This window comes from Molothrus aeneus, chromosome 7 (genome assembly GCF_037042795.1).
Source record: "Molothrus aeneus isolate 106 chromosome 7, BPBGC_Maene_1.0, whole genome shotgun sequence".
Lineage (NCBI taxonomy): Eukaryota > Metazoa > Chordata > Aves > Passeriformes > Icteridae > Molothrus > Molothrus aeneus.
In genome coordinates, this window is record NC_089652.1 from 10,451,170 (window position 1) to 10,474,414 (window position 23,245).

Consider the following 23,245-nt stretch of genomic DNA (forward strand, 5'->3'; position numbering starts at 1 on the left):
ATAGCTTCCTGGTTTACTGTGGGAGTCCAACTTAATTTAGAGAGCAATTATTTAAAACAATTTTATCATCTGAAAAGTATTATCTTTGGGGGTGGGCTACTGAAGTTATCTTAAATGAAACTAGTAATTTTATCTTCCTGATAAAGGCCTGAAGTAACACTTAATGCAGAAAGAATTACGACTGCTCTTACATCATACTTTAATTACAGCTGAGATCTTACTTGAAATACACCTAATAAGGTCTGGTAAGGAAATGTGTACCACTTAGGCAAAGCTAATAAAACGTTTTTTTTCCTAAATTTCAAAAACTGATTGAAATGCTGGAAACCATCTCCTACCATGGTGTAACCTCCTAAAGGAGAGAAAGGTATGTGCTGTGTCAGTCCCCCTATTCACAGTCTTTTAGTGCTGTTGAGTCAGTGCCATTGCTCCAGGCTTTTTCGATGTAATAAAAATCCGAGGAGTAAAGAAGCTAAAGAATAATTGTTTGAAGTCACTTTTGTTACCTCTGTGATAGTGCAAAGTCTGTACAGGTTTTAATACCCAGAAAGCTGGAAAGCAGCATAAAAGACTTGGAAGATGATGGTTTGCTGATGTCAGTCTGAAAAGCTTCTGAGAAGAAGGGGATGTTGGAATTACATGTAGGGTGTTGCACCCATGCTGGGGGACATGATTCATGAGACTGGAAATGCTCTCCTCTGACATTGTGCTGCCTCATCTCTCTTTCCGTTTCCTGGCTGCTTTTTCCATTGCCGCAGAGCAGGAATGACTCAGCTGTTGGCCTTTCTCTCAGTGACCAGGAGCTTCATTCTCATCTGGCTGTCACCTTCTCTGTAGCCTCATGAAGTCTGTGAGAGAAACCTGCCCCTCTTTTTGTTCTGTGTTGACAGTCACAAGTCAGTATTAAAGTAGCACGTCTGTACAAGATGTGAAATATTCACAGAGAACTTAAAACTCCAGAAAGAGTTTCTGAACTGTTAAGAGGCACAGGAAATTGTATAAGCATTCAATTTGGTGCTTAATTGATAAGCACAATTCTGAATAAGTGTGAATAAGTCTGAATAATATCTTAAGTGATAAAAACACAGTTCTGAAGTCACTGAGATAGCTGAACCAATCTAGCTTTGGGAGAAAGTCTTTGGAATACTGGAAGCTGCTGTCTAACTGATCATGTCTGAAAGTCATCAATCTACATTGAGGTTGGTCAGATAAGATAAAATGCATATGTGAGATAAAATGCTCTTTAGGTTAAGAATGTGTGAAAGAAGTTTCATGCAGAATCTGTATAAAATTGTAAATACAATAAACAGGGACTTTGTGTAGTGTTTCTGCATGTAGGTTATAAATGTTTTAGAAATAGTTACCGATCGCAGCTCCTAGTAAAGACCACTGTAATCCAACATGAATTCCAGGCAGGGGTTGTCATACAATTTATATGTAAAGATGCAGGTCTCTAGATTACCTGACTTGCACTACATTCATAAATAGCTCCTTAGGGTGATGATTATTAATGGACAAAAATGATACCTTGAATTCTCAAAGATAACTGTAAATGATAAATTATTTACACCTGGTGATTTGATATCTATAAATAGTTACCCTTTAACCAAGCTAATTGCTGATAATAGCATGCAACCATACTGAGATTGGAGCAGCAAAGAAAAACAAAGGAAAAGTGTGTGCAATCCTCAAGGTAGTCTCAGTAGACATTCTTTTTATGGATTTTTTTTGAGCAATATCTTTGTTAATACTGATTTGCATTTTAAATACAATTGAGTAGCACTGAATTCCATCTAGGACTGTTCATGATAGCCATATGTCATTTGTAGAGCTGGCAGTTGAATTCAATCCCCAGTAATATCCCAAGTGAGTGTTCCTGCAAGGGGGAGCAGTGAACCAGGGCTGCTTCTCAGTCCTGCTTCATTCATATCTTGTACAGAGCAGTCCAGAAAAGCTGCTTCACTGCCAAGTGGCAGACTGCACTCTGTTTGACATGATGGTTGCACTACTTCCCAGGGCTCTGGGCAGTTCCTGTAACCATTCCTGTCAAGGAAGGCCTCTTTCCACCAGGGCTCCTCTACCCTGATAATCACTTTGATCCATGAAATGCAAACGGTGTCATATAGGCCATATGTATTGTCTGGTGCTGTTTGCAGAATATAGCAGCATTTTTTGTGCTGACCTGAACATCTGTCTCTAGAAGACAGTATCTCAGTTGCAAAATAATGTGGTTGCCTTGCAGTACTAGGTTTTTTAATCTAAATATAAAATATTCCTATTTATTTGATGTCTGCTACAATACATAAACAGGATAGATTTCCATCCTTGCTGTTCTGAACTGTGCTTTGAGGCAATTGTCCAGCAGAGGCATTGTATTATATTAACAGGGTCCACTTGCTCCCACACCATACATTCAGTAAATAAATACTCAGTAGCTGCAGCAGGATGTATATACAAACTCTTGCTTTTCATTGTATTATGCCCATAACTAGTTATTTTTTCACTGAGTTGCTGTGTTTGTACTCCAGATAAGAGATTGAGTTCTCTAAAGTGTTTAGTCTAAATTTATGCATCTGTGTCTTGCAGAGTGTGATACAGAGTCACACAAGTTCATTTTTAGTGGCTTTAGGCAAAAATTCTTACACTGGCTTTTGCTAACTATGTATGTTCAGTAGTAGGGAAAGGAATGTGAGGGGTTAATGCTGACTCCTAAAAGAACAGATGAAGATGAGATGCTTTAATAACAATGCAGCAAGTATAGCAAATTATTGTTGTTTCCCTTGTATCAAGCTCTGTGATTCAAATTAATTGCAGTAAACAGTTATGCTGAGTGATGTAAAATACTTTCCCAGTCTTTGAAGATGATACTTTGCCTAGTATTGTACTGTTGTTGAGTTCTTAAAACAGAAATAAAGTTGAGAAAGGGCGATTGCCACATATTTGTGGAAAATCCTGAGAGATCCTATAAATAAACTAATTTACTGGAATTTTCTCCATCACTGTAGCTTAATTGTTAACAGTAAATCAGCAAAGACAAAGGATTAATTATATTTTATAAACAAAATATTCTCATAGTGAAACACCTAGAGTAGTACATTGTTCTACACATAAAAGGAATGTATCTCTACAATGGGAAAACCCCACATTTTTGCTGAGTTTTGCCATATCCTATGAAAAGTGTCATACAGGAGTTCCTTGTATTCAGTCAAGCAGTGATTGAATAGGAGTGAAGTACCAAAATGATGCCTCACGTGCTCTGCGGGTTTTTGTTCTGGACATGCAGTTACAATTTCCTTCAGTTTTACTTCCCTTGACAATAAGCAATGCCAGACCCTTAATATTTCTGCCTCATATATTACCAGTAATATTGTGCTTCCTTGCCCCTCTTCTGTCTCTAATCTTGCACTAAGAGTAATATTGGGTATTGAATACTGTGTTTTCATTATTTCATCTTAAACTTCTGAGCTAATACCTTGCTAAGAAAGGTTTATTGTTCGTGGTGAGTGATTTTTAAAGCCAGTCAGTATTTGTATCAGTTTGAATGGTTGCCTCCATCACTACACAAACCTGTAATGAGTAGCCAGGTAGATCTTTCAGAATAATCCTGGTTCAAATAAATGATGGCAGGGAAATGGCATGAATTCTGTCGAGGTCTCACCTGGATGTGTGATGAAAATGACACTAAGTGGTTCAGCTGGGCATTTCGTTGGTGGATTTGCCTGCTGAGATATGTACTGCTATCTTATTCCTGTGTCAGACTGGATAAGTGTTACTTCTGAATCTGCCAGGACACCTTCACAAACTCCTCTGGCTCCCACAATTACTGAACAAAGACACATCTGGAAGCTCACTAATTCAAGATGTCACTGGTTCCAGTTGCTAGCTGCCTGCTCTCTTAAGAGTAGCAGTTCCCCTGGTTTGTTCTCTTGACTGAGTAACTATGCTAAGAAGAATTTGAGTGGCTTGTTGGTAGGGCACCTTAGAAAAGTCTGTGATGTCAGTTCATTATTTAAAAATACAGATCTAAAAATACGGATTTGATTCAATAGTATATAATTTGAAACCTCTTTGTTTTAGGAATGGCCTTCACAATCAGGCACTAACTTGGCATGGCACATGTAAAAGTTTGCTTTAGTCTCATGTTTGAGTGGACTTCATAATTGACAGCTTTTCTAAATTTATTTTTCTGGTTTTTTCAAGTGAGATAAGTCATTGGCGTAGCAGTAGGCATACATAATTCCCTTTCTGATTGCAGCAGTGATGAAGAGAGGTTTATTATAAAGATGTAGGTATTAAACAATCATCAAAGACTTGCCTTTTATGCCTTCTAACATACCACAAGTACTACAATGTAGTGCAAGGATAGTGGTGTAAGTTATAAGAATAAAAGTACTGCAACTGGTTTTAACACTTTATTAGAAATATTGTTATATTCTGTTCTGAAGGGAAAGTTGGAGAAATTATTTTCAAATAGTGTTCAGCAGGAAATAAGTTTCAATGTTATTTGAGGTGCATTTTGAGGTGGCCAGTTGTTTTATTTGTGCTCTCTCAGAATGTTCTGTTAGAGTGCAGATCAACCAGATCAGTGACTGGTGCTCCCACCTAAAGCTGGGTGGCTCTTTTTTTTGTGTGGACTGTGGTCTTTGTGCAGCTGTACAGTGAGCCAGATAGGAAAAGTAATCTGTCATGAAAATAATATTTTTTTTTCTTTTTCTAGGCTTTTTTTTCAGCAGAATGTAGTTGTACAGCTGCACAGTGAACAGATAAGCAAACAAATGTGCTGGTGTCCAAAAATGGTTTTGTGGGCATGGGAACAAGAGAGTGAAGCAGTGGGGGAGGGCAGCACTGCTGCTTTAAGTGCAACACCATCTTAAAATATTTGTTGAACTTCATCTTTGGTTGTAACCAAAACAGTTTGCTTACTTTCAGAAGAAAAATGAAGTATTAAAATGCAGCTGTAAGTGGTTTATCTTTTCAAGTATTTCAATCTTACAAGTGCTGGCTGGTATCTTAATACGATCTAATGGAACAGTATATTCAATACAGAATATTGGCACAAAAGCAAATTGGCTCTGTTATAAATTCTGTGCATTAATAGGTGTTTCATGGACTACATCCAATTTATATATGAAAGACTGCAAATTAATTCTTGGTGAGCAGAACTAGTACTTACAGAACTTCCAAGTATTCTGAAGTTTTTATATTATCTTGAGCTCTGAGAAGGATCCTGTACTCAGCAATTCCTTACAAATAACTGACCCTTTGAAGAAGGCTCTCCAGTTTTCTTATGTTCAGAATAAATGCTCCTTTCTGGATAACTGAGCTGGTAGATTGCTACTGTATTAGTTCAAGATCATTTTATTACACTTGGGACTTGGCTGTTCAAATACTTCACAGTTCAGATTTTTAGGAAGTATTCATGGTGTGTTCACTTATGCATAAATGCTTTCTGTACTCTGTAAGTCTTACCTGGTATTAACTTGGCAAAGAGGGCTTGGATCAGTTAGTTAATGCTCTCTTCTTACAAAGTGCCCCTCCTACTGGGCTGTAGGTTTTCAAATGAATGAGGTTCACTGAAATCCACAAACCTGTTTCACTGAAATCCATAAACCTGTTTCACTGAAATTGAAGAAGGAAGAAAGTACAGGAGATGGGTGAGAACTGAAGTTAGAAATGGTTAATTTCAACTTTATTGATCTGTAGCATGTTTTCCTGTTTCCGTTAGCAGAAGCTACTGTCGGCTTAAGACTGATAAAAGAAAAACAGATTGTTATTATTTAGTTAACATGTGTTTATGGCTTTCTTAAAATGTCTTTCAGTAACAACAATATATTAATTTCATATTATTTTTTTTTAAAACTTACCTTAAAAATGTGTGCTAGATTAATAGGATTTTGTATTCTACTATTTGTTAAAAATGTGAAATTAAAAAAATATAGAGTAGGTTCATCTGGATTTTCAGATTCCAGCCTTTTTACTTTTAACTGAATATTTTTATGAAGTATTGCACAGTTCAGGATGGGGGGAAGCTGCATACATCTCTCCTGCACATACACTGGAGTGAATACCTGCAGTATAGAAAAGCAGTTAAATTTCTAGGACTTGAAAGAAAAACTGTCTTTGTCTAGTCAATAATTATTTCAAGGAATATTTCTCTTTTTAAGAAATTGGCATTTCTCATAGAGCTGTTACTCTGAGAAGTTCCTAATAGAAATGAATTACACAAGTGCTGAACTTGCCCTGCCTCACAGTGAGAATGCTTTAGTTTGGTAAAAATATGGCTTTGTCCTTATTTTTAGCACCTGTTTGTCTTTCTGGGTTCTCTCTTGGCTTAGCTGGAGCATGTGTTTGGTGTGGAACTTGTAGAAGTCCATGAAATCTTGCTAAAGCACTTTCCTCTCTGTGGCATTCAAGCTGAGTAACTTAGACGAGTCAAAGATGTTTTTCATAGATGAGCAGAACATTCTTCAGAGAAAACAAGGATAAGAAAGTTGAACAACAAGGGAGTGAAACTGAAATTACTTGGGAAGGAGCGTGGGAAGGGAAGAAATCAGTGCATTTATATTACAAATATTTCAGGTTATTAAAATTGTTGAGAATACACAACGAAAAGGGTTAGGGGGAAGAAAGTTGGGCACTTAAAATACTCTTGTCAGCATTGTACACAGAAAAAATGCTGTACTGCGTGGGCTGCAAGTGCTGGAATAACAGATGTGGCTTTCATTTCAGTTTGAATTTTGTATGACTGCATTATTTGAATCCAAGTTTGTTGTTTCAAAGTACAGCCTAACTCTTGAACTAGTTTTCTAGTCTCAGTGAAACAGTCAGTGATAAATAAACAAAGATGTCCCCACAAATTATATTCCAGGCTTTAAGGCATAAAGTGCTATGTAAAACAAACAGTTGAAATAGATAGTAAGCACTGTAGATAAATTTCAGAAATCCAAGGGACATTGAATGAAAGAAAGATTTTAAAAGAAACAAAACCAAACCCAACTCTGATGACTGATGCCTTTGTTTAAGTAGCTGAAACATGCTAGGCAGCGAGTGGTTTGCACGGAGATGTGCTGAGTTTTCCATGGCACTACTGCCCATGTGCTTGCACCTGAAGGCTCTGTGTGTGTGGGAGTTCAGTCAGTTCTCCACGTGCTGGGAATGATCTCTTGCCCTGCAGTGTGGGGAGGGGATGGGTGCCCTAGGCAGCATCGTGTGCCTTCCTGAGATGCCCTCTGGTGGGACACACCTGATCTGTGCCCCCCTGCAAACGTACACGTTCTAATTGTGCAGCTTGGCGTGGGGGCTGAGCCGCTGCCTGAGGTGTCAGAAGGACTCTGCTGGTTGTCCCTGCAGCTCAGGGAGGTGCAGCAGGTGCTGTTGGTTCAGCCCTGCCCTTTAGGGGTGCTGTATTTCACTGACCCACAGCTCGGAGCTGTTTTCCCTCCTCTGCCCCTCAGAGCTGTGAAGGGCAGGCAGCAGGGAATCAAACAGTGAACAGAATCAGGCTAAGGCTGACAGCAGTAATAGGCAGAGTCTTTCTCAACTTTGGTGTAGCCTTCTCCTCAGGCTGCCCTTGCATATTCTCTTGGGGGATTTGAGAGTCTTAATGTTCCTATAATGAGATCAGCCGTACACAATTTTGTGCCACTGAAGTGTACAGAACTTGGACTTCAGCTTTCCAGTATTATACACATGAGTGCTGCCTGACAGGTTAAACATGACAGGTATTTACAGTTGCCTAGAGAATAATGAAGCTCGTTTAAAAAGAAAGAATTAATTCTTTCTGGTTGTTCTTTTGGAAACTTTTTATTATGTGAACATTTGTTTTTTAATTATCTGTTCCATAACAAGATTTCCAATGGAAGATAGAGAATATTATACAATAGAAGATCAAAAATACTGTGCTAGGGTTATTACTGTTTTAACTGAAAACAGACAAGTAATTGATTTTGAAACTGCTCTGAGACTGCTCAGCTCTTGTTTTTCAGCAACGAATCACAGTCATAGGTTGCAAACTATTTTAACCACTAGGGCATGGAGAAAAGGTACCATTCAAAGCTAAACACCACAATTAGGGATGCATGACTTAAGTTTCCAAGTAATGTATTAGTAGTATTGTATGAGCCAGTCACATGGAAAAGATCATGAGGTTGTGAAAAGGATTATGAGCATGCTTTAGTCATGAATTTCCTGGTAGAGATATTTTAGTCTGGATCATGCTTGTTTAAATGAGAATTATTTAACTTTGCTTGTTCTGATTGTATTACCAGTATGTGGCAAAGGGGGAGAAAAGGTTTCTTACCTACAAAAGTAGTATTACTTTATATATATATTAATACATGAAAATAATATTTCAGGAAATTTTGGGGGTGAACTTACCATATTGAACTACTTGAAAAAGTTTATCCTAGCCCTGAAATCAGTAACTGGAATGTAGGGGACTGAACTGGAGATAAACTATGGTTATTCCAGACTGATAATTGACCAGTTGTTTATAAAAATAAGGCATTAATGTACAATGAGTAGCCATTGGCCTATCTGACATCCATGGAATCAATTTTGATGCAGATGCCTACATTTTACATTTAAAAACATAAGCCCAGATATTCTTCTGGGCTTATGTTTTTAAATGGGACAGCATTGCAAAAGAGAGTTTTGCTTTTTAAAAAAGTTTTGTAAGTTCTTGAAGCTCCAGTGAAAAAGTGAACTTTCATATTTTGGATTTGTAGAGATTACCAAGAGAAAGGTTTTTCCCAGTATCCTGTGTTGACACATTTATTTGCCATATAAAGTCCTTAGAAGGCAGTTCCTTCATTTTCTCTGCCGACCTGTTACAAGTATAGGAGCTTCCAACAGATATTTTGGGAAAGTCAGATGGACTTCAAATGTTTATGGTTTGCTGCAGAGCACTTTCCTGGCCAGTTTCACAAAGCACATTTTAGTGAGCAGCTCTGGGGGCCTTGGTAACCAAATTTCACCTGTCTCATGTGAGAGTCAGCGGCACCTTAGGATGTGCTGAGCAGGTCACTCGTGTCTGGGAATGGAGGGCCAGTGGCAGCTCCAGTCAAGGTGCACATCAGGAACTAAAACCACTGGTAAGAGTGGCAAGAGCTTAAAGCACAGCTGGCCTGTGTCCTGTCCCCTCACATGCCTGCATTTGCTGCAGTGTAAAATGGTGACTTGTTTTCAATTATGAACACAAGATAAGCTTTTGCAGTGTCTCCTTCACAACCTGGTGTTGAATTGTAAGTTTTTTACATGTAACACTAAATTGAAAACCATATTGTCCCAATGATATAATTTCTAAAATTCAGCCCTAAGTGCTTTCAGCTCAACAGTTGTCAGCATTAACAGTATTTTTTGAGTTGCATAAGCAGATGTTTTCCATATAACCCTACTTTTAAATGGCTGTCTACATAGATCTTTGAAGTCAGTAAACCAATGTAAGTGAAAAGTACTAAAAATATGAACATATAAGCAATACATTGAAGTTAGTTAATGGCAGCTTATTTGTACATTGATAATGGATGAATTCAAAACAGGGAATTGTGCAGTGTGTGTTTAGTGGAGGCACTTCAGCAGCACAAAAAGAGAACAAATGGTGTGTGGGTTTTCAGCTGTATTACCTGCCCGTCACCCCTGTGAACAGGAAATTACAGCATTGTTATTTTAAAATAATTTTCATTCTTTTGTAGCTTGTGTTTTATCAAGATTTTCAATATTATAGGTTATCATAAGTATAGATGCCTCTGAAAATATGCACAAAAATATTCTGATATGACTGACTGTAAATATTGTTAATCTTTTTCTTATCATCACCTCCTGTCAGTATGGTTTTGTAAAACCACATCTCTAAAATACACAGTCTGTCTCACTGTGGGATAAGAAAAGTACATTAACACAATTTCTGCTGTAAAAGTACTGCAATTGCTATTCTTTTATTGCCAATATCCAAAAAGCTTTGTGAGTGATTCAGTTGGCATAAGTACCAAACTGATAGGCCATATAAATTGACACTGAGATTGCTTTGCAGCTAAGTGCATCCCTTTGTGTTTCTTGTAGGAAACAGAGATGAAGGTACACATGCACACAAAATTTTGCATCATTTGTTTGCTGACATTTATTTTTCATCAGTGCAATCATTGCCATGGAGATGGACACAACAACGGTCCCAAAAAGGATCGTGTGCACGACCATAATGACTATCAGATCTCAAATGAATCATACTTCCAGAATGGAGGAACAGAATCTATGCCCAGTAAATTTTCAACGTTGGAAGCAGAAAATGAACAAAAATACTACATTGAAAAGATTTTTGATCGCTATGGTGAAAATGGAAGATTATCTTTTTTTGGCCTGGAAAAACTGTTAATAAGCCTTGGTTTGGGAGAGGTAAAAGTAGTGATGATAAATCATGATGATATTGGCCATGATCATGTTTCTCACTTGTATGCTTTGGAAGTACAGGAAGGAAAGCATTTTCATCCTCATAACCATGCTCACAGCCACTCAGATTCAGAAAACCAGACCACGGTGGGTGCGTCTGCAAAGAGAAATCACAAATGTGACACCGAGAGAGAGGCGGCGGTGCCCTCGCTGAAGGAGGAGGGCAAACACGTGCACAACCAGAGCCGCCGGCACCAGCACCACCAGCACCCGCGCGCGCACCGGCACGAGCACAACGGCACGCGCCACTCGCGCCACGACGCCGGCGGGCACGGCGACCCCGCCGAGCAGAGCCACGAGCCTGCCACGGACACCAACACCACGCAGGAGCAGCCCGAGCGCAAACAGCGCAAACAGAAGAAGAAGCAGAAGAAGATCAGCGAGACGTCGGGAGACGCCACGTGGGATTACGCCCCGGAGCACGATGCCGGCGATCAGTACGAGCACAACCGCGTGCACAAACACGACCACGTCCACGACGCCTCTCACCTGCACGTGCACCACCACGAGCACGGCGGTGACCGCTCCGCCGGCCACGGCCACCAGGACGGCAGCGTGGGCTCTGCCACCGGGCACCGCCACACCAGCAAGAGAGAGGCCTCGCACAAGCAGATCAGCGTGAGGAAACACGCCCTCCCTGTGGCACGTGGGCACAAGGATCACAGTGAGGATGAGCACAAGCATGAAGAGGTGAGTGTGACATGCAGAGCTGGTAAGTTGGCTTTCAGTGCTGTCACATAATAACTGAAGGTGCATACCCACAAATAACAGAGAGGCATGTTTGGGACCATAGTGTAATACAGTGTATGAGTTTGATCTGTAAAGCTTTTCCCCTTCCCAATATTCCAAAATGCTACCACCACACACCCCTTTTTTGGACTTCTTTCTGAATCTGAGATCACTAACATTTTTGAAAACTGCACAAACACTCTTTCCAAGAATACCTGCATCTTTTCAGCACATTTCTGATATCTTTGTCCTGAGAGATTAAGAAGCAATTGCAGGTGTAGCTTCAGTAGCACTGTGCTCGGTGGAAGCTCTTCTGATTTGTCCTTCAGCACCATAAATCCCTTCCCCTTACAGTTAACTACAAATGCAGGACCTTGTAAAGTCATAATTTTGAACTAGAAGGATGGAGGGAGTGCTGAGTTCAAGGTTTCAAGCTGTATTAAAAAGTGAAACTCAAAACACAGAAGGTTGGTAGGTAAACAGAAGTGTTGAAAAACCTATTTTGGATTTACATTTTTCCACTCTTCACCTGTTGCTTTTTCTCCATTGCTGTACTGTGTGAAGAATATGGAAACTGCTTTTCAGTGACATTTATCAAAAGTTATGTAGGTGTTGGGAGACTCGAGTGTGCAGTGCAGATATTTTTACTGTTTCTTTCTCTCATAAACCACTTAGATCAGCTTTAAGACATGTTTTAGCACTGGTGGAACATTTGGACCAAAGTTTCTGCTTTGTTTGTGTTCTCAAATAATATCCTGCATTTTCCATACATGAAAATAGATGCTTTTATATTTCATTTGTTTGTACAATTTGCTCGCAGTGCTTAAATGCTACGCAGCTGCTACGGTACTATGGTCTGGAAGCCAGCTCCCTAATATCTCCTGAGCTCTTCGTGTACATCTGTCCTGCTTTGCTCTACCAGATTGAGAGAAGGCTTTGTATTGTACATTATGATGAGCTGGAAGATCTTGCAAGAAATAAAAATGCATCAATTGAGAATAAAGATAAAACAGGTGCATCAGGTAGGTGTATTTTTTTCTTAGTGGGACTGAGGCGGTCCATATGTTTGTCTCAAAGCTGGAAAGTTACAGTGTTACTTTGGCACTAAATTTCTTAATAAATTTGACCTGGACCTGTTAATTCAGGAATAGAGAACAACACTACCACCACAGTTCATTCACTGGAAAATAAGATTTTAGGTCTTACTATTTTTATATTTTCACAGTGATACAAGTCTGTAGAATTGACATGCATATTTTTTGGTGAACTTGAAAATTAGGCATAAGCAAGTACAAGAGCATTTAAATTGTCATTTCTGGTACTTCCCTCTTCTGAGTATTTCTCTCTAAGCACATGAGAAGTGTTCCATCAAAATCTTCTGTTGCCAGTTTTAATTTTTTTTTTGTGCATACCTTGAGTAAAACTGAGTAGACTTCTTCTCTCATCACCACGGTTCTAAGTTAAAATATTTTTACTACTGTTAAAGCAGTTACTCTAAGGGTAGAATCCATTGTTGTTATTTCATAAGTGAATGTACTTTTCAAATACATGTTTGCCACTGCTATCTTTCATAAATTATAATGGAACTGTTGATGTTTAGTTGCATTAAAATATTAAAAATCTAAAAAATCTTAGATATAATGTCTATATTTTGAAAATGAAAGTATTGGTAATGTGAGGATTGATTAGTACATAGGTGCATATTAGCATCATTAGAAATAAAGCTTGAAATAACTGCATTCTCATAGATGTTAATAACTGCTGGGAAGAATGCATTGCTGGTAATCTTTCTTACCAATTGCGGTGTCATTAAAATAATTAACTTCTTATAGATAAATCTCCTCTAGTGACACATCTGCTGTCTTGTTAGCTGCTCAGAGATTGCTATAGAGCAGATACAGTGGGTGTTTTGTACAACAGCAAATTGCTTTGTGCTGTGGTCTCAGTGTAGTAAGAGCTGAGCCCTGCCTGATTCCCAAGAGCATTGCTAGAGCAACTCTAAGCATTTTCTGCCAATTAAAACGTTGAAACCCTATACAAAACTGTCATGTTGCACATGCTTTGGACCAGTTTAATTAGGAAGCTTCTACAGATGAGTGCTTCTTTTTAAAAGATTGCATTTTATATTTTTGTAATGAGAAAGGGAGTTCATTAATAACTCAGCTTGAGAACCTTTAACGTTTTAAGAGACTTAATCTGCAAAATTAGTGAAGCTTATTGTGAACATTTAACATGTTTTATGGCATCTGATATCTTGAGTATAAATAACACCTTTGCCAGTTAGCTGTAAAAATTTGGGTTCTAACTCATTGATTTGGCTCTCAAATAGTAACCTGCAGAACAAATCAGCTTGATTAGATAATGATAAATCATTCTTCATAACAATTTCCTGTATTCTCTTGTATTAATTACAGCAAGATTTCAGTTGATATAATAATGATTGTTCCTTCTTATGTAAGGAAGTGAATCAAAAAATAACAAGTCCTTATTGGAATGTGGGGATTGTGGGAGGTGTAGAGCAAATGTCAGTCATAGAGTAACTTAACCTATAGCTTGTAGGACTCTACTGAAATGAAAGCATATGCTCACCTTATAAGCTCATATAAACAGTTTTAGATAGAAGTATTCACCAAAGTTAGGAGGATCCAGTCACTTTCAAACATGAGCTTTCTGTGGTTTAGTTTCAGTTAAAGCTTTCAATCAAATTTAGCAGGTCTGTGTTGCTTCTGTTCATTGATACCAGCCTTTAGGTTTCCATTACCTCTGCTAACTGTGGTTTTCTAAAGCAAGATAATTTAATTAACTTATGGCCAAAAACTTATGAAGCCATGTGGGGTTTCTTCCTGTAATTTACAGATAGTTCTGTGACATCTTCTAATGGAGGATTTTCAAGGGCTTATCCACAGAACTGACCTTTGACAGTGTAGCTGCTGAAGAGGGGGCATTGTCACCACTGAGGCCCATAAACAACTGAAAAGGAAAGGCACCCCCTGCTACTGAATGAAGCCAGTAGAAGTCACACAAGTAATCAGGGAGCATTTAGTTTAGAGCTCTGGAGATGGCTTAGAGCTGTTGAGGAGAAGTGTCTCAGATCAGTCCAAGCTGTAATTCTGCCTGTGCAGATGCCAGTGCTCCCTGGGGCTCAATCCGAGAGGGGCACAGATTCCTTGTTCTAATCCCATGTGCCTTATGTTAATCATAATGCCATGTTTAGGTCCTGTATCATCCACAGGAGTATTCCAGCCTCTCAGAGGTGTATCTGCCAACCCTGCTGTGATAGATGAAACTTGAGCCTTTCCATTTTTCTCCATGTAAGGCTGTTGATCATGCACCAGTGTGCCCACCCTGTGGCAGTGCCCTGCCCAAAGGCTGTATCATTTTTATCTGGGCTGCTTGTGCATGTGTGCTTGATTGAGCACTGAGGGACAGCTCCATGTATGCTGGGTTTTCAGCACAGCCTCTCGGTCCTACGTGGCTGAAGTGCTCCGGGGATCAGTCTGGGGACCTGTGGCACTATTTTGGTCATCATGGTCCTGCTTCAACTTTAGACCTACTTTCGTATTCCCATTTTCCAACCTCAGTTTTTCAGTTCCTCATCTGACAGCAGACTTTGCCTTGCCACCAACTCTCTTTTCCTATGGTCTCAGTACTCATGTCTGTCAGTGCACACTTCATACTAGCTAAAGCTTTTTCCAGTCATTTTCTCCCAGTGGATGTGGTCTTGTATCCCTTGCATTTCAGCTGGATTGTTTCCTTTTATGCAGTGTTGTGGAATGACAGCCACAGATTTAGTAAGAATGAATATCCCAAAATAAAATGTAAAGCAGCAGATGTTGTGAGCTTTGGTGTTGAACCAGACTGAGCCTGCAGCAGCCACACTTGTGTTGGCAGAGTTGTATAAATCTGCTCCATAGTGGTTTTGGTACAGATAGAATTCTTGGGGTGTTTCACCCTCATGTTGACACTGAGCAGCTACAACACACTTGTTCCTCTTTTCTTCTCCTCTCACACATACCCTGCCCCATTTTCCAGGATGTTTTCCCCTACTTGTGGACCCTCAGAGATGCAAGGAAAGTCAGGTTGTACTCTGAAATGTGGAAATGTTAGGGATTCTGAGTCAGGAGCTGTAACTTACCTTGAAGCTGGCAAAATGTGGTAGACATGCATTTTTGATTAAAAGTGGAGTTAGGAAAAACCCTGTGGAAGAAAATCAAAGCCTCTGTACTAAAACTTAAAGAAAATACTTTATTAGAGTGAAATGCTGACTGAAAGAGCCATGTTTGTTTATAGGATCTGTTTCTTCTGTAATTCCTTCTTTTCAATGTCACATAGAAATTTTCACATCTTCCCTCATGAACAGGAATATGTTGGGTGTACCACATCCCATTATCACTTCTTCTAATGGCAACTGTAAAGATTCTCAGAAGAAATAAATGCTGCTATTTGGTGGTAGCAAGTTGCTTTCAGCTGTTCAAGTTCTTACTGTAGCATTTGATTTTAGAGTTCCTCTGCCAAAGGTTGAGTCCTCTCATGAATAAAGGTGTATGTTTCAAAGCACCAGGTGAAATAAACAGTGCCAAACTAAACATGTGATTCCAAATGGGGAGAAATACAGAATCCAGAAAAATTTTGCATCAGAAGCATATTAAAAACAACTGTTACATACACATTAGTGCTTGTAGAACCCTTGTAAGTTAAGTAGCAGAGATGGTTCTGTCCCAGTATGAAACCTTTAGTTTTTAGTTTCATGAAGGGCTGCAAAGCTAAGCCTGGAACTAACAATCAGGAAGAATTGCTGGGCTCTTTCTAGCTAATTGTCTTCTGATGTCTCACTACATTATACTGTGCTGTGAATAAGCCTGTGTAGTTCTGGTTTGCTGTGGACTTCAGTACTGCCTTTAAATTTTTCAGCACCTTTTCAATGAACAATCACACATCTTAGGTTAAAGGAAAGTCACCCTCTTAAGAGATAATTGAAAGTCATTAATCAGGCTTAAAAGTTTTGCAGGTGTTGTTCTGATAACCTCTCTGTGTTCATTTCTTCCCACAGCCTGGTTTTGTGGTATCATCTCTATCACCGTCATTAGCCTGCTTTCCTTGCTAGGTGTGATCTTGGTTCCCATCATTAACCAATGGTGCTTCAAATTTCTTCTAACTTTCTTGGTAGCTCTGGCTGTAGGAACAATGAGTGGAGATGCACTGCTCCATCTCTTGCCACATGTAAGTATGGTCTCCTCACCTTTTATTCTTAATTGTAAATGAGTCTAGAATTTTCAAGGAATTGTTTGATAGTGTCAATAAAGAAAGGTTCACTGATGCACCTGTAGATAGACTTGACTGTGAGGGACACCAACACTTTTGGGGACTTTCTGCTGACAGAAGGGAAGGGAATGTGTTTCTCTAAACAAAAGGAAGGGAAAAGTAGTTATATATTCATTGTTGAACTGATGTCACACTATTGTAAAACACTCAGGAACCCAACAAGAGTATTTTAAAATTAGCAGTATTGCTGTCTCTTGTTTACTGATAGCTGTGTATCAGTACCTAAAAGTATTTCCTGGGGATTAACCTGCCTGCTTGCTATATTTGAGGGAGAAAGTAACCTCTCATGTACTGAATCAAGCAATTGCCCAAGGAAGGTGAGCAGCTTTTAATTCATGATGGTGTACTGTAATTCTTAAAAGGGGAAGTGTCTTCTAAAATTCTGTTACCTCAGTTGTTTAGCACAAAGACTAATATTTACATGTTTTCTTTGTATAATTCTAATATGCATTTTTGGTTGTGGTTTTAGAGGTTTGTTTAAGTTCATATTTCAGATCAGAATTTAGGCTGTAATTGACAGTAATAGTTTAAAAAGTCATAAGGCTTGGTTGCTAATGGGAGAGTAAGAATGGTATTCTTATGATATTTCTGAGTGTTAGTCTCATTTTCAGCATTGTGAGAGAAAAGCTGAAGCTTCATAATCTACCTCCTCAAAAAAAAAAATTCCCAGAGAAATTTTTTTACTGATTAGGGTAATGAATAATCTATTGAAAAATTTATGTGGCAAAATGTGTTAGTGTGAAGAAAAAGCAAAAAAGGGTGGGGGTTTCTGTTGTTTCTTCTGGCCCAGTGCCACTTTAGTGTCATGGCTGCCCCAGCGGTGTCACTGTTGTCTCTCCCACCAGTCCCACGGAGGCCACAACCACAGCCACCACCATGGCCAAGGGCACGTGCACGAGCACAGGCACTCGCACCGGCACGGCCACGCACACGCCGTGCACGCCGAGGGCTTCCTGGAGGAAAATGACCCCGTGCTCAAAGGGCTCTTGGCACTTGGAGGCATTTATGTTCTCTTCATCATTGAGCACTGTATAAGAATGTACAAACATTACAATAAACAAAAGGTAGGTGCTGAAATTGTTTGCTGTTCAAAAATGAGTTCCCTAAAGCTACCTTGTGAGTGCTGAGGAATTGTGTTTGCTCTGTGAACAAGTGCTGCTGCTGCTCTGTGTTCTGCCTGGTTATGTGAGGGATCCCTTTCCTAAAGAAGTTGCTTTTCTCAACAAGGGAACTTGGGAAAACAGTGTAGAAATCTGATGGAGGAAGCTGCATCTAAAGCTTCCTGGGTTTTTTTTCAAAAACAGGAGAAAGCATCATGTAAGGAAGATCTGGTTATAGAGCCAGCAATTGTCAAGACAATTGACAAGAAATGTAGCAGTATGCTCTTACCTAACAATGCCAGTGTAACACAGGTATCTAGGTTTTCCACATCAGAAAAATGCTACAATTTTCAGACCTGCTTTCTGTAAATTGACAAATTTTAACTTGTTTCTCAAAAAATGATTGGATTTTTAGTGCTGGGAGCACTCTGTATTTATGGTAGGGGTATAAAAGGAGAGCAAGTACCCTGGGGAGTGTGAGTGTGGATGAAAGTTCAGTTTTAGCCTTTGCTTTTGTCATTCAGCTTTGAGGAGAAAATTATTTTGGTGAAATTCTAACTTGCTTCTCCCAAAATGACTGTGAAAACTTTTCAGCTTCTCTGTTTTCATGTCGGACTGCTGTCTGAGCTGGACAGGCAGCAAAAGATCTTCTGTGTTGGAGGAGGCATTTCTTAGATCTTCTGATAAAAGGATGAAAACTGTTACATTGTGCATATCTTCTTTGAGATTAATTAAATAATAAAATCCCCTAGGCTGCTCTGGCAAATCCTTGGGATCTGCTCTATGGGCTGCAGATAGAGAAAAGCTTGCTGCTTTCTTGAAGGGAAGTACAAGGAAGTTACAGGAATATAAAGCGACAAAAAAAAAAGAGTTGAACAAATTAGAGGAGCTGTTCTTGCTTCAAGTTTGCCTTCTTGAACAAATCTAAAAGCTGCATAGAAGCATTTCTGAGGTGTAAGAGCAATCCTTGTCAGAATATCCCCTCTTACTAAAGTGAAACATATCTCTGTGTAAGAGTTTGGGAGTGAGATTCCATGGTAAGTAGCTAAGAACTCCCACTGGAATAGGGATTGTTGCTGAGCCTTATAAAGATCAATATTCTGAAGGTAACATATTTCTGTCATACATGTTAAGAGAGAATATCTTGATCTATTTAGGAGATTTTTGGACAGCAGTTCAGTTCCTGTTATTTCCATCAATGTCCTGTCACAAACCAGATGTTACCTGCTTTCTGTTGCAGAGTAAGCAGAAATGGTGCAAAAAACCCCAGCCTGAAGAATCACCAATTGGAAGGAAACTTTCTGATCACAAATTAAATAACAGGCCAGATGCTGACTGGCTTCAGCTGAAACCCCTTGCAGGTAGGCAGTTACTGTCAGAATTCCCTGACTGGGAGATCCAAAGTAGGAGCAGGTTACTGGGGCATGGTGTGTAGCATGTAACCTCTTGTACAGTTTTGCTGCTATTATGCAAATCATTGTTAATAAGACTTAATAGGCTTTTCCCTATTAAATCTTTTTTATTTTGTTTTCTTTAGATCTGAGAGCACTCTGAACATTTCCTAATATGCCATAGAGATGGTTCTCAGACTTCTGAAGCAGTCATGTTTTGGGTGGCTGTGGATCTTTGGGAGTTTGCTTGCTTGCTTGTTTGTTTGTTTGTTTTCAGGGTGTTTATGTTGTTTTGGTTAAGCTGTTACTGACTAGCTCAGCCCTGGCAAAAATTAGATCAAAAATGAACACCCACACAATGAATGGGGATATCTTCCACTTTGAAGATCCCAGCATCTGACCAGTTACAGATAAACAAAATCTGTTTCTTTCCATAAATACAACCAAGTATCCTGAATACTCCTCAAGTATCCAAAACAACTTTTGCCCACTGTTCCTTCATGACAGCCTGTGGATGCTCATTCTGTGTGTACCCAGAAGAAATGCTCTACCCCCCCTTTAGGCTTTACTTCATAACCTTCCGATTCTGTTGCCTGCATGGCTGCAGGATTAATTTGTTGATGAAGAACCTATTTGCTCAAATTAGGTTTATTTAATTTGATTGGTTTGTAGAAGAGAGGGTTAGGACTGCAGCCTTCTCCATGCAAACAATCTCAAATGGGCTTTGGGGCACTGACACAGAACATGGAAAGTTTTCAGCAGTGCAGTGGCTGGAACATATATTTGAAATGTCTGCATGACAGTGGAGGCTGAGCTGTGACCTGTATGGGCACATGTAGACAGAGCCAGGTAGGGTTTCCTAAACCACCCAGATCCCTTCTACAGCTCAAAGACGTTATCATCATTCTGGCAACTCTCCTTTGCCAGTGTTGAACCATAAACTTTGTCAGTAGCAAAATTACAGGTACCAGCGTAGGCTGGACTAAAACTGGCTTTGAGTGCTATGGATGCAGTGCTGCTGCCTTGCAGTGGAGACTTTTATATGTTGTACGTGCACATTTGTGAAAAAATGTCTCAATGACAGACTTAGTTTTTGGATTGAATGCTGACAACAAAGTTGCTAGAGTGGGATGTGTTAAAGTACTTGTTTTGCTTTCCCAGAGCAGTTAACCCTTAGGTCGGGGTGCAGTGGTTGCTGCTTAAACAGGAATTAACTCAGTGTCTCTCCCACCTGACTGGATGCAGGAGCAGATGATTCAGTTTTGTCTGAAGACCGACTGAACGAAACTGAACTGACTGACTTGGACGGGCAGCTGGAGCCCCCTGCCAAGAACTACCTGTCTGCAGAAGAGGAGAACAACCTGCGCCACTCTCACAACGACGTCGCCCACGGCGCCCAAGAGCACGAGCTGCACGATTCCGAGTATGACAGCCATGGAGAAGATAAAATGATAGCTAGAAAACACAGTCACCACTGGCATCACAAACATTCCCATCATTCCCATGGCCACTGTCATTCTGGAAAAGACCTGAAAGATACTGGGATAGCTAATATTGCTTGGATGGTAATTATGGGAGATGGCATTCACAACTTTAGTGATGGCTTAGCAATCGGTAAGCAAAAGCACTGAGTATTTCTCAACAGTTTCTCCTTACCTTTAGTAACTCTGCTAATATTTGATTTATCAGTGATCACAGGTAAGGCTTCCAGTTAGCACCTGTGGTTACTGCCATTGTTCAGTCTCTGCAGAGCAGAAATAAAAAGGCTGTCATTTGTAATAGTTTAATAGTTTACCTTTTGTTAATAAATTAGTGTATCAGTAGCAGTGACAATCACAGTCTCTGCCAAGGAGAGACTGGTGCATGCAAACCTTGGGATTTATGGAGCACAGTAACACACCTTTCTTGTTTGGGTCTCAGTTGCTTTAGAATTATAAATAAATGCCTTTCAGCCTTATTTAGAATGATATTTACTAACAATAATAGTAATACTATTTATATTATTCTTAATACATAGAATTACACATTACTTGCAAATAAAAATACACTGTGAGTCAGGTTACAGAAATAATATTTTTAAAGTATTACTTAGGATAATTTAATTTTTATTTAAGCAAAATATTATTTTGGCTCACAGTTAGTATAGATTTATTTCTAGCCAAGTGCAGAAGAAATTGGAAGTACCAAACAGATTTTATTAGATTTATTAAATCAACTTGGAGTCACACAATGTCCTAAATGTGATCTGAATTGTAAAGTGTATTAATTTGGATATACAAGTCAGGATAATGGTGAGAGGACTGAAATGCACACTTTTGATTCTTTACTAAGGTAGCTGCTTAAGAGTAAGGGTATGCAGGGTTCTCAACTAATGGCAGAAGGAACACACCCATTTTGAAGGATGGGGGATAAGGCATTTGTCAGGGTCTCTAGTTAACAATTGAATCTACTATAGTTTCTCCACTTCCTTCTGATGACTTCTAAAGAAACTAAACTCCTTAAAAATTAACTTGTTGCTTCAATTTCACATAAAACAGGTAAGACATTTAGACAATGGCTTTTAAGGCCAAAAACAATTGTCACGCCTTCTGTTGAGAACTTCACAGTATTGAAACTCCATTTCTGAATATTTCTGGGTCTAGCCCAAACAGCTGAATTTGTGGTAAAATGTAGATTTTAGAAAAGCATGCTCATCTTTTTAATGTGTCAAGCTATGAAGAATCCCAAGGAAAGTTAAATTCCCTCTCTGTCTTCAGATTGTGTCTTCTCTTTCTGCTTTATGCTGCCTGTTTAGACTGCTCACTGCAGGCTCTTTTTGTGCTTTTCTCTGCTAGAGTACAGAAATTTAATACCAGTTTTCTCATCTCAGAATTATTTAAGGTATGATGTTAAAGTCGATTGAATTCAATTAGCTTATGCAAAAGTACTGAAAGATATTTATAGCAATGTTTTTACCCTTATTATTTTCCAGGTCTGGCTTACTAATATTGCTGATATGTTCTCTGAAAATAAGTACAAAGGAGCTAGAGAGATTATGGGTTAAGTATTAGTTTGGATTTCCAAGCTGGAAAGGCGAGAGCCAGACTCTTGCTCATGTACATTCCTAACTGCCCTCATGTACTGGAGAGTTCCTAAAAGTGGTGTTATTTATTAGCTTGTTGCCTTTATGTCTCATTTTTGGCCAATTGTGTTCTCCTCTCCAGGGTTTGTCTTTCAGATAAATGAGTAATAACACCTGCAGTGGTAATGCACATCCAGGGTGCTTCCAGTATTTCCCATTTGTATACAGACAGGACACAGACATACTGAAAGATACTAGTGTGCATTCTAACAGAAAGGTGTCAGCTCTGCAAAGTCGATTGATTTTCTGACCTGAAAATAGTGAAATATAATTTTAATTTTTTTTTCTTTTTTTTCTTTTTTTTCTAGGAGCAGCTTTTAGTGCTGGACTGACAGGGGGAATTAGTACATCTATAGCAGTATTTTGTCACGAGCTTCCCCATGAATTAGGTAACTAAGTGTAGAAACTGTGCTCCATCTATACAAAATCCTTATCTAAAAGCTGTTGTAATACTGTGCTAAGCTCAATGCAGTGCAGAAGCTGCAGAGGTGACCAGAACTTCAGAGGGTGAGGGAGAAATATTGCTTCAGAGTATGTACTGCTACAGGAATATGTTGGTAGTGTCTAGTTACAGCACTTCTGTAAAACTTTTTGAGCATGTGTTAAAAATATTCTTAGGAGCATACATTTTACATAGCACTCTGCATTTTCTAGTTTCACACTACTCTGTGTGGCATTGTCTTACACAAAGTTAAGTCACATAAGTAAACACAGGTTTACATAAGTAAAATTCCATGTGGGATCTTCAGAAGAGGCTTTGTTCCAGTTGTGGCCAAGTTCAGCAGGTGTGGCCATTTAGGGTAAAGCCTGTAGGCACTGTTGCCAGTGCCATTGATTCTTTCCCCCCTAATTGAAGCATTTCTTCTGGAGGTAGCTAACCATGGTGAGACCTGTTGTTTTCACATTGCATGAAAATTTACTCCACCCTGAGAGTTTAAAAAGAGCAGCCAGAGAGAGGAGGAATTTTCTGTTTTTCCACACTGATGTGAAGTTGTGCTAGACTGACCTATGTCTGTACTCACAGCTTGCTCACTTGAAGAGCTGCTGGGTCTGAATGATCAAAAGTGAGGTAAAACAAGCACTTCTAAAACCTCAGAGGTGATGAGGGAAAGCATTTTAGATAGGCAGCTCCTGAGCTA

At 39.2% G+C, this 23,245-nt stretch overlaps 1 protein-coding gene across 2 annotated transcripts in view; it reads left to right on the forward strand.

Annotated features, from left to right (window-relative positions):
• SLC39A10 (solute carrier family 39 member 10) overlaps positions 1-23,245 on the forward strand; it is a 32,281-nt gene that overhangs the window by 3,296 nt on the left and 5,740 nt on the right. For both annotated transcript variants that reach the window (XM_066553302.1, XM_066553303.1), the window contains exons 2-8: positions 10,060-11,133; positions 11,993-12,194; positions 16,223-16,392; positions 17,340-17,558; positions 18,835-18,955; positions 20,231-20,599; positions 22,415-22,495. In XM_066553302.1, the coding sequence (XP_066409399.1) occupies positions 10,069-11,133; positions 11,993-12,194; positions 16,223-16,392; positions 17,340-17,558; positions 18,835-18,955; positions 20,231-20,599; positions 22,415-22,495 (2,227 nt within the window). In that variant the 5' untranslated portion in view covers positions 10,060-10,068. The remainder of the gene's footprint in view (positions 1-10,059; positions 11,134-11,992; positions 12,195-16,222; positions 16,393-17,339; positions 17,559-18,834; positions 18,956-20,230; positions 20,600-22,414; positions 22,496-23,245) is intronic.